The 12038-nt window shown below is 37.1% G+C and overlaps 1 protein-coding gene and 1 pseudogene across 1 annotated transcript; one reads left to right on the top strand and one right to left on the bottom strand.

The window, feature by feature from the left end:
• Window positions 1-1150: 1150 nt before the first annotated feature.
• On the top strand, window positions 1151-4298 carry LOC137749425 (glucan endo-1,3-beta-glucosidase 12-like). The gene is made up of 3 exons (XM_068489520.1): window positions 1151-1438; window positions 1543-2865; window positions 3968-4298. The coding sequence occupies exons 1-3, from the start codon at window positions 1354-1356 to the stop codon at window positions 4006-4008; spliced, it is 1449 nt and encodes a 482-aa protein (XP_068345621.1). The 5' UTR covers window positions 1151-1353; the 3' UTR covers window positions 4009-4298.
• A 2379-nt stretch (window positions 4299-6677) lies between these two features.
• Window positions 6678-12038, bottom strand: LOC137709167 (palmitoyl-monogalactosyldiacylglycerol delta-7 desaturase, chloroplastic-like; annotated as a pseudogene).

The raw sequence follows: 12038 nt of genomic DNA, 5'->3' as shown, positions 1-12038 counted from the left end.
TTTCCACCCATTATTGAAGTATACATGTTGTATAAAAAATGTCGACTTAGGAATTGGTTCAACTGATATTTCCTCAAGTGGATTTTGATGCATCGCTGGGCATGGAACTCAAGTTAGAGAGAGTGCTACATAAAATTGATTTCAATTTGTCAATTTAAAAAGGAGAGTTATGTTTCCCTCTTCGACTCTTCCAATATTCCATAAAAATTGAAAATTAAACCATTTGCATATTTAGCTGTCGCGAATGCCTTCAATTTGGCATATGAATGGGAATCATAGTTTAAGCCGTGCAACATTGCTAACAAATCAAACTTTTAAGCAATGAATTCTGTCACGAACACAAAACCCCAAAAAGTCGTCGGTTCACAACGGCATAAATGTTTTAATCATAAAAAGTGATGAACTAGTTGTTGGCTTGTTGCTTGCCTTTCCCGTTAAGCACTGCTCATTTTGCTTGTACCATCCAACGTTCGGAAAACATGATGAGATCATCTCCTCTTTTATTTTTTCATTTTCCCCAAAACATCGATTCCCCCTCCATATCCCCATGGACCCCATTGCATTGCATCCTATGTTATCATCAACACTCTTCATTATTTCCGTTGCAATGAAAATGGAGACCTAAAACGGGAGGTTCTGGGCTCAGTATTTTACAAATTATGAATCTACTTAATTGTCGGCATAAGTAGAGTGTAATTTCTAACAGTTTTCTCTCAACATGAAAAGAATAAATAACCGTAATTTGTTAGTTGTTTCTTCTTTTTAAAAGAAATGGAAGCCTAAATATGACGTTGTAGCAAATAAAAAATGTAGCTAGCATTTCTCATCTTTCCATTCTAAGGTTCCAGCTCATTCGACAGGACAAGTGGAGCGAAACAAGCCAACACAACCATTTCTTTAACAACAAAATAAATAAAGAGAATTGTTATCAACACTTCAAAAATCTCATTTGACACTTCTCATAAGTTTATTTATTTATTTCTAATTATAGAAAATTTAGAATGCTAAATATGATTTTTAATTGATAATAATAATTCTCTAAATAAAATTAGACGAACCTAGGAGCGTCATACGTACATTAGTAAGATGGAAACCATTATGCAGAGTTAATTCGGTGAAGCTTAAAACGGTCGAGTTTGTGGGACAGTGCGAGGGGAAGCCCATCACGTAGGGTTTCTTGCGTCAAAAGCGTGGGTCCGGCCATCTCGATCCCCACGTTATTCCGCTAACACCATAAAACCCCTTCACTCCCCCCACTCCGCTCACCGTCACTCACACCCTCCGCCACGGAAAATTAGAAGAGATAAACAGAAGAGGAAAGAAGAATAAGAATAAGCTCTCCCACCTTTCACAATGCTCTGCTTCTCCAAGAACCAGAGTATGGAACGCCACGTCATCGCCGTCGTGCTTCTCCTTTCCGTCTTTTCATCTCTAGCAGGTAAAATATTGAGGAAAATTACTTTATTTTTTCTCTTTGTATCTTCGTCTTGTAATGGTGTTTTGGGTTCTGATATTGGGTCGTTTTGTGCTACATTTGTGCAGATGCGGGCTCGGTGGGAGTGAACTATGGCAGAATCGCAGACAACCTGCCGTCGGCGTACAAGGTGGTGCAGCTTCTGAAATCCCAAGGCTTGGAGCGGGTGAAGGTCTTCGACTCCGACCCGGCCGTGCTCCGGGCCCTGTCAGGATCCGACATTAAAGTCACCGTCGACCTCCCCAACGAGCTCCTCTCAGCCGCCGCCAAGTCGCAGTCGTACGCCACCAACTGGGTCCAGCGAAATGTCGTCGCTTACCACCCCAACACCCACATCGAAGCCATCGGCGTCGGTAACGAGGTCTTCGTCGACACCCACGACACCACCAAGTTCCTCATCTCCGCCATGAAAAACATCCACGCCGCCCTCGTCCACTTCAAGCTTGAGTCGTCCATCAAAGTCTCCTCGCCCATTGCCCTCAGCGCGCTTCAAAACTCCTACCCATCCTCCGCCGGGTCATTCCGACCTGAACTCGTGGAACCCGTTTTCAAGCCCATGCTTGAGTTTCTCCGTCAAACCGGGTCCTACCTCATGGTCAACTGCTACCCCTACTTCGCTTACGAGTCAAACTCCGACGTCATCCCCTTGGACTACGCCCTATTCCGCCAAAACCCCGGTGTCGTCGACGCCGGCAACGGTCTCCGTTACTTCAACCTCTTTGACGCTCAGATCGACGCCGTTTTCGCCGCTATGTCGGCGTTGAAGTACGACGACATCAACATGGTCGTGTCGGAAACGGGCTGGCCGTCGAAAGGCGACTCGGTTGAAGTAGGCGCGAGCGTGGAGAACGCAGCCGCCTACAACGGCAACCTCGTCCGTCGGATCTTGACCGGCGGTGGGACCCCGTTGAGGCCTAAAGCAGAATTGACCGTCTATCTCTTCGCGCTCTTCAACGAGGACAAGAAATTCGGGCCCACATCGGAGAGAAACTATGGGCTCTTCTTCCCCAACGAGCGCAAGGTATACAACATACCGTTCACCGTCGAGGGACTAAAGAACTATCACGACAACCGATCGCCGGTATCAGGAAACCAGCAGGTGACTGCTCCGGTCAACGGGGGAGCAGACGTGTTGAAGAGCTTAACCGGAAACACGTGGTGCGTGGCGAATGGTGAGGCGGGGAAGGAGAAGCTGCAGGCGGGTCTAGACTACGCTTGCGGTGAGGGCGGGGCGGACTGCCATCAGATCCAGCCGGGGTCTGCGTGTTACGATCCTAACACCCTCGAGGCCCACGCCTCGTACGCTTTCAACAGTTACTACCAGAAGAAGGCACGTGGGGTCGGCACGTGCTATTTTGGCGGGGCGGCCTACGTGGTCTCTCAACCACCCAGTACGTATCTTATCATCTCCCTCTCGTATTTTTAATTAATATAAATACCGGCGCATTTTATATTGTTAATATGTGGTGTTGCTAAAATACGCCGGGTGGAATGGCACACTGTAGTCCTTTGAGTTCCGTGTGAAAGCTTCACTCTGGTCCGCGAAATGTTGGAAAGTGGTGCAGCACGGGAGGTCAAAGGACAACAAGCGGCGGTCGCGTGACCATTTTTTGGTTGTGTTGTCGTTTCTCTGTTTACATTACCTTAAAAAATAGGCTTTTAGATTAAAATCAATTAAAAATTAAAATCTAATTTTAGTTCTTTATACATGAATCACCTGATTTATTTGTTAAATTTTGATGTTTGAAGTTTTTATTTTTTATTTTTTCTTCTAATTTAATATATACTTACCTTTAAATCTTAATTTTGATTTCATTTATCATAATATATTTTATTTAGATAGTTAGGTAAAATAATTTTTATTAATATGTTCTTCAAACATTTAGATACATTAATTTAATATAATACATTTTAGTACGGTAATTTAATATATAATAGTTTGATACAAACTTTTTGGTATATTGGTCAATTAAAAAATATTCGATACAACATCAATTTATTTCAACATATTTTCGGTACACTTGTGGAATATGTTTATAAATAAATTCAAATATTAAATAAAATATATGAATTGGAGTAATTTTATTTACACATTTTACTTTAGGTACATTAACTTTTTTCAAATCATTCAGTGGCCATAAATTCAAAGCGCAGGAGCCATAAAAATAAGTTTGAATAACACTACCATTAAAATATAAGAAAAACTAACGAAAAGTTAAAAAAAAATTTTAATTTTAATTAAAAATGACAAATAAGGTGTAAATGAATAGTACTCAGAAAAGACAAAAACATGATTTTTTATTAAAAGTAAACAATACCTTGAAGTGTTTTGTTTAAACTTCCTAAAATATACACAAAATGACTGGAATGAATAAGTAATCTCATTAAATTTCAATTTTTTTTAAGAATTAGTGTTTAAAAACCCTTTTTTTTTGGTAAGTTCCTATTGTTGTGTACTAATATAAAAAAATTGGTCTTTTATTTTTGTTGCAGAGTTTGGGAAATGTGAGCTGCCCACTGGATACGGAAACTGAAGAATGCAGAAGGAAGGAGGGGTATGAACTATGAACTGTATGGTTAGCAATTTTGTGGCCAGAATAGTAGTGGGGGTGTTGCTTATCCTAATTGCAGTTGTGGGTTTAGTTTATAATTTATTTTTTGGGAGGTCCTTGCGTTTTGTTAATTTCTGTTTTAGGGGTTTTAAGTCAACTATTATGTTCATAATTACATACTTAGTAGTTTCCTGGTTTAATTCCAATGGCGATGTACCTTCTGGATCTTGACTAATTAAATCTTCCAAGAATCTTATTATTTTTGGATTTAACGGTTGGAGTAATAAATTTGGACGTGAGTTGGACAGTAATATGATGGAGACTCTGCAGGCATATGATAATTGTGTGGCAGTGTGTCACGTGAAAAATAATTGGATGTGTTCATCTGATACAGAATTTGGATTTGGATTCTTCCAAATGTATAGTTGGATGAATACGGATCGTGAATTCATTATTGGGAAGTACAGCTTCTCGTCTTGTCTTTCGGGGGAATGACTTATTTCACTCGCTTACGTATGTTATTGTAGCGGTATTTCAAATTAACAGTACAATATTATGTGAACAAGAAATTTTGCTTTAAGACACCGCCGCGGGAAATTTCTCTTCATATTTCACAATCTCCAACAATGCTTTCATGATCTTCTATTGATTTTGAAGTCAAAGTAAACTCTGGTTAATTTAACAAAAATTTAACTAGAACTTACTAAATGTGACATTTTCAATAAATAAAATATTTACTTAAAACATTTAAAAAGGTTGACACCAATTTATAATGACAATAAAATGTTAGGGAGTTTTAAGTACTTAATCTTTGTATTTGGTCGGTCTTACAACACGTGTAACATAAGCATTACAAGGTTATTATAGTAACCATAAAATATTTTACAGCTAATTAGCTATATACATTGGTTCAGTGGGAGCAATGTGCATGGCGCAGTACTCAAACTTTTACTTGTTTATATTGTTAGACAAATGGTAGAATGAGCTGGCCTAGCGATCATCCGAAATAAATAAAATAGAACTTTAAGAAAAATTTTCGGTATTGTTTATTTTAACGAAAAATCACATTTTTACACTCAAAAGTCAATCATGATATTATTAATTTTATCTTTTATTTTATTTTTCTCATTAAAACTAAAAAATTTCAAATATTTTCCATTAATTTTCTTTAAATAACAACTATAAAGAATAAACTCATGTGAAACCATTTCCACACGGCTTTTATTTGTAGCATGACAACAAAATTGCAGAATGCATCCTGCTCAAAACGTTGCACATATCCCAAACGACGATTGCCTTTCACACAACCCAAAAAGTGACCAATTTTTCTTACATCGACCCATGTGCCAAGGGGCCACCCCCCATTCGATTGCATCCGATCTAACTAGGATACAATGCACTATCTTATTGTTGGCAATAATCACACGCATGGTTGATGAAGACCCCCCTTTGGGGATTTTTCTTCCATACTCCGTATGATTAAATGCTACAAATAGTTGACGGTATGAATTGAAGATCGGATGAGAGGACTTTAAATTAACGACATTAAAAATAGTTTAAGTTAATGATACGGAGTATGAAATTGGATCCGAGTTTGGGACTTGTTATTATATTAAAAAAAAAAAATTTGAAGTTTTAATTTTATCAATTTTGGTCAAATGTACAATTTGCTTCAGTTTTGTGCTTAATTAAAAGTTTTGGTCTTTCATGTAAAATGATTGTTGTTACGCTAGGCTCTTTTGTTCAAGTAAGGTTTCATACAAAAAGTTCACAATGCCCACCACATGATTACACATGGATGCTAAGTTATATAAATTAGTAAATATTGAATATTTGCCTGAAATTTTTATGAATGATGCAATTTGGACACACATATTGAGATTCATATCAATGGTAAGGCCTGTGTATATTGGATGTGTGTTAGTAATCGTGTCAGTTTTGGGTGTCTAAATAATTATAGATGATAATAAGAATGATGCTATTAGCCTTCTCTATCTCTATCATATTGACTCTCATACTCATCTGACAACGTTGCATAATAATCAAAGATGTTCACTTTTTATTTCAACCTTAAAGATCAACTCTGCGAAAAGTAATTAAATTATAAATCATTTAATTGTACAATTGATGTTGTTATAATTTTAGTATTTAACTAAATAACATGCTTTGTATATATATGTTGGATAACTGTTTAGATGACTAAATGATGCCGGATTAGGTTGATTTACACAAAATTGATTTTTAAAGTGTGAATTTAAAAATTGACGTTTCGTATTATTATGCAAATATTGCATGATGTGAAGAAGAGTTGAGAAGAGAGAACGAGAAAGTTCAAATAAAAATGTTGCGAGATCCTCATGATAAGAGAAGTAAACCACTATACTAAACTCTCCATGAACTCTCTGGCTCTGCCACTCTATGTTTTTAGCACAATATTTCATAATGTTAACATGAAAATTAACGTTAAACTAAGAAGTGATAGAAAATCTATAAAAAATCTCACTTTGAAAGACTCTTTAACATTTATCAGTCGAAATCAAAGTACAATGTGGCAGCACAATTATTAATTAGGAGTTCCCCAATTCATCAACCACTGCGTCCATGTGAACAACGTTAATTCAAAAAGGCTACATAAACAACAATTTACCAGCTCAATCTGCCCACCATTCCAAGCCATGCCGAGCTGAGTGTTCAAATGCATGGTTGAGTGTTCTGCCAACTTTCTCCATACGCCAGCAATCCAATTAAACCTATTAAACATATTTAATTAACTTTACTGTTAATTTCCTATATAATTAAATAAGAGAACGCACTTAAGCTACAAATTGCAATACAATACCAATTGTTTCCGGATAAATCACTAGTATCCCATACTTCTTGTCTCTATGTGTCGCAATGAATTGCGTGAAAAAAAATTATTGACCTCATACGTTGCACTCTACAAATATAAAGTACAAGATAAGTAAAAGTATGCGATATATACATTATTATCGTTTTAACCATTAGATAGGAGGGGTTTACCTTTCCCTTCTACTATATAGGGTATAGAATTATACTTAACATTAGATCTATATTGTATTTCATACAAAGTAGGATCTTTGCTTAATTATGTAAAGAAAATATGAAAATTTTGATTACCAGTCCCCAAACCAGAAAGGGTAATCCTCCTAAGGCATAGAGTACAACTCCAATGCCAATGGCATGAAAGGGGTGTGTATAATGAAAAAATCTATAGAATGGCTACCCTTTTATGTCTCCAACGTTCTTTAGTCGTGCTTCATACTTGGGAGAGCATTGAGATTTGTAGAGAGAAGAAGGTTTGTGCGAGTACTAGGATGGCTTCTTCATCAATGAATATGTCTGTAGGTTAGTTTCCTATCTGGTGTGTGTTTTATACCTTGTTCTTCTTGTGTTTGTCAATGCTGTGATTTAATTAATTGCTTGACCTTTTGGTTCATGCGAAGAGACTATTCTTGTTCTTGATGTCTTTAGTTTATTCTTACAAGATGTGCGATGTGGTGATATCTCTCGTCACTTTGACAAATTAAATAAAGAGTTTGGGTACACTTTCAAACCGAGAACGATAATTGAAGATCCAACCGATGTGGCTACACCAAAATCCTCTAACGGGACTATGAGGGTCTTTCAACATGTCTGTAAATTGGTGGTGAGTACGGTATATGCTCGCCCATTCAAGTGCACTTCTCTGCATCTGAAAAAAAAAAAAAGAGTAACAAAATCTTCCTATAAACTAACAGAGATGAATAAAGTAATGTATAGAACCTGTGGGATCGGCTATCATACAGAAAAATAAAATAAGAATTGGGATATGAGGGGTTTGGGGAAGAAGAAAACAAGGGGAACTTGAGGGTTTTGGGGAAAAGTATATGAGGAAAAGGAAGAGTGAATCCGTAATTTTATAAAACCCATGAGACCTTTGCGCGACCATTTTATCACTTTGTACAACGAAGTGTTTGTTGCACAAGGTTTCCGTGAGAAAATGTTCGTCGCTAGATGTTGTCGCCAAAATTCCCCCTACCTGCGTTTTTTATGTGACGAAAATATGATTTCGGCATGTAAATGCCTCTTGCGCAATGAAACTCTTCATCACATAAGATTTTTAATAATTTTTTTATCAAGACGTTTTTGCGCAACAATGCACTTATTTCATCGCATGATGGTTAATTACGTGACAAAATTATATGCGTCGCGTAAATATTTTTTTTCTACTAATGTACCAAGTGTTTTCAAGTTTATTTGGTATGAAGTTAGGTATTATAATGCCCACGCATGACAGGTATTATAATGCCCACCACATGACTCATACGGATGCTGAAGTTATAATATTTAGTATGGTATTAAATTAAAACCACAGTACCTAAAGTGATATATCGATGTGGCACAACTACTAATGAGGAGTTTCTCCTCTTATGAGAAAGATTTACATGAATAATAAGTTAACTACTCACATCTTGGAGTGTAAGATCATGTGTAAAACTTCTTCCACATAACCTTGTAAAAGTGACTTACAATGCCATAATACCAGTACTCATTCCATGGAACTCATTCTCTAAATTCCTCAAACACTTCCTCAATGTGAACAAGATTATTTATTTCATGACTTCAAACAGGTTACACAAAACAAAATTTAACAACACATGACTAGCCTTTGGACAATATTTACTATAAATTTGGTATAACTTGGAAAGTTGCATGGTAACTGGTAAATACTGCTAAAAAATTAACGATCCATGGACTACTCTATATACTTAAGAGGACGGCAGAAAGCAGTAGCAGTTTGCAGTTCTTGACATAAAAAACTTTCCATTAACTTTAAAGCGCTTCGATTACAAAACAATACCAGTTTTTTCGAGACAAATCACCAATACCCCATACTTGTTGTCCCCAAGTGTGACAAATTGAATTTATTCCAAAAGTAATGTGAAGAAAAATTACTGATCTCACACCCTGCAATACAATGAAAGATTATAGGTATGAAATGAATTCTACATGTAGAAGAATAAGTGGACAGATTTAACACCTTAGTCATCACCATGTGATTTTTTTTTTAATATTATGAATGTATTTTTTTTTATTGAAATTTTGAAGATCTTTTGGCTAGTATAAATAAAAAGAAAAATTCTAGCCTACAACGATGTATGTTATACATTAACCGTTCTAACTATTAGATAAGACAGATTCACCTTTTCCTTCTATGGTACAGAATAATACTTGTCATTAGATCTGCAATATATTTCCATGCAATTTTGTATATAGTAGAAAGACTAATTAATGAATAAGTTGGACATTTACCTAAATATAAAGAACACAGCAATTAAGAAGACTTTGATTACCGAAACAACAAGAATATTTCGATTACCAGGCCCCAAACCAGAAAGGGAAATCCTCCCAAAGCATAGAGGAAAACTCCAAATCCAAATGCATGAATGGGGGTACGTATATTGAAGAAACATATAGAATGGCTGCCTTTTCAAGTCTCCAAAATTCTTTAGTTGTGCTTCTGTTTGGGCCCAAAATAATATTATTGGGCCGAGCGTAGGTTTATGTTCGGCTCAAAGCTTTTCCAAATATACCATGGGCTGCTTGGTGGTCCTGGGCCGTTCAGTAAATGTGGTCAAGTCCTATTGCAAGAAGGAGTAATTTGGATGAGCAGATGGTTTGAAGTCCTAATACGATAAGGGGTCCTAATGCAATACGGATTCTCGGCAGGCAATGAATACGGCCTAAAAAAGGGGGGGGGGGGGGTGAGTTCAAAGTCCTAATAGGAGTAGGACTAGTTGAGATAAAGTTGGATCAGAATAAGAAGTCCTAATCCGAATGTGGTTTCAACTTGATCTTAAGGAGGATTTGATGCTATAAATAGAGGGCATAATGCATCATTCAAGCCCCTCCAATTCAACACACAATTGGCCTACGCAAACCTCTCAAACATCTTGAGATTTTTTATTTTCTTTTTCCACCGACACACCTTCAGTTTGGATAAACAGCACTGTGAAGGCAACCGGCGAACATCTTCAGTTTAGATAAACAACACTGTTGCTGTAGAATCAGCCGATCGAGGAGCACCTCCAGTTTGGATAAACAGCATTGCGTCGAGGCTGACTGGCTACCTATCCAAGTCTCGGTCAAGAAGGGTTTTCGAATCCTTATTGGCAGAGGTCATCTTATTAGCCTTCTCGGCGAAGTAAGGTATTACAAGTTACAACATTCGGCACATTGAATGCCGAGTGATTTTATGATTGGATATTCACGAGTGAGTTTCAGAGTTAGGCATTCCAACGGCCAAACCACATTTACCATCAAAACATACATCTCGTTTGAGTACTTGTGTCCATATAGTCTGGTTTCGATTCGATGTGCTTATATTCTCACGAATATAATCATTGTGACCGAATCCGATGCCGACGATTCGTGAACTTCGTAGAACTAGCAGCCTTGTCTTCAGGCTTGAGAATCCAAAGGCCGAGACTTGTTCCTTCCTCGACCGCAATCGCAAGATCAAGAAGTCAGCAACGCGCTCGAACACAACATCATCAAATTGTACTCCTTGGCCAAGCTCGACCGACGAGTTGGCACGCCCCGCATCAACCGAAGGACGTAGTTAGCTCATTAGTTATTCGGCCTACGTGCCACGTAGGCTTTGTAATTTTTAGGGTCAACAACTTCGTACTGCAAAACATCAAAGTTTAAAAAGATCATTTATGCGTTGATATCTGTAGTCACGTGATGGATTATGCGATAAGAGTAATAGATGCAAAATTGTATATAACTTATTATGGGCAATATTTTAAAGATTGTGGGAGGTCTAGATAGTTTGTGTACACTTCCAATATATTTATAAGGAATACAACACAATGAAACTCTAGTCCGAATTGGACTTTTGCTCTACCCAAAAATATTTAAAATATTCTTATATGACTACTTAATTATTTGTGTTGCTCTAAAACTCAATTAAATATATTTGATGATTCCAATACGCATGAGACTCTTGGTAGATTCCAATACATGCATGAAAGCTTTGGTTACTGCATCAAAGTCAACAAATATTTAAACTCGAGGACAAGTTTCTTCATAGAAGAGGAGAATGATGCAGTAACCAAAGCTCTCATGCATGTATTGGAATCTACCAAGAGTCTCATGCGTATTGGAATCATCAAATATATTTAATTGAGTTTTAGAGCAACACAAATAATTAAGTAGTCATATAAGAACATTTTAAATATTTTTGGGTAGAGCAAAAGTCCAATTCGGACTAGAGTTTCATTGTGTTGTATTCCTTATAAATATATGTATTAAACCCTTGAGAAAGGAGACTGGAATGAATTAAAATTGTATTTGCCTTGTGCATTTGAAGAGAGTGATTTCTCCTTCTAAAATCAAACATTTGGCTTAGTCGTGTGAGCGAATCCACGATTAGTGACATGAGCGAACTCCGTTGCCCCTGGTTGAGTGAATCCCAGGTTATCATCCCCTGTCTCCCTGAGACTCCCTTGGTTTTTCCTGCATCATAATATCGATCACTATTGTTAAGTTTCTTGTAAGCTTGTAGCAGTAGTATTCCCTTTTTACAATGTTAAATAACAAATTAACTCACTTGAGGAACAAACAAGCTGATACGATAGGCTACTTTCATCAACTATTTTTTGTATTAGATTTCTCTTAATTCTATTTCATGTTTAGTTCTTTTTCTCTTGAAGGGCTAAAAGGTGAGAAAGTAATTGAAGAATTATAGCACACAAGATATGTAATCGCCAAGTCTATGTGCAATAATATACATATTACGGTTCAAAGTTTGGGGTGAGAGAAATCTCGTGGGCTATGTAGCCAAACCCCATCCATCGCCTATTGCCGAACCCTATATTATCCCAAGAAACGACACTCAAATGCCCAAGCATGAAAGCAGCCATAATGCCCAAGAGGAAGAAATTCAAACCAGAACTGGCCCCATAGAAGGAAACCAGAAAAATCAAAGGGCATGCCAAACGCGGCAT

This window comes from Pyrus communis, chromosome 11 (assembly GCF_963583255.1).
Source record: "Pyrus communis chromosome 11, drPyrComm1.1, whole genome shotgun sequence".
Taxonomy (NCBI): domain Eukaryota; kingdom Viridiplantae; phylum Streptophyta; class Magnoliopsida; order Rosales; family Rosaceae; genus Pyrus; species Pyrus communis.
This window is presented reverse-complemented; position numbering and strand designations above follow the sequence as displayed.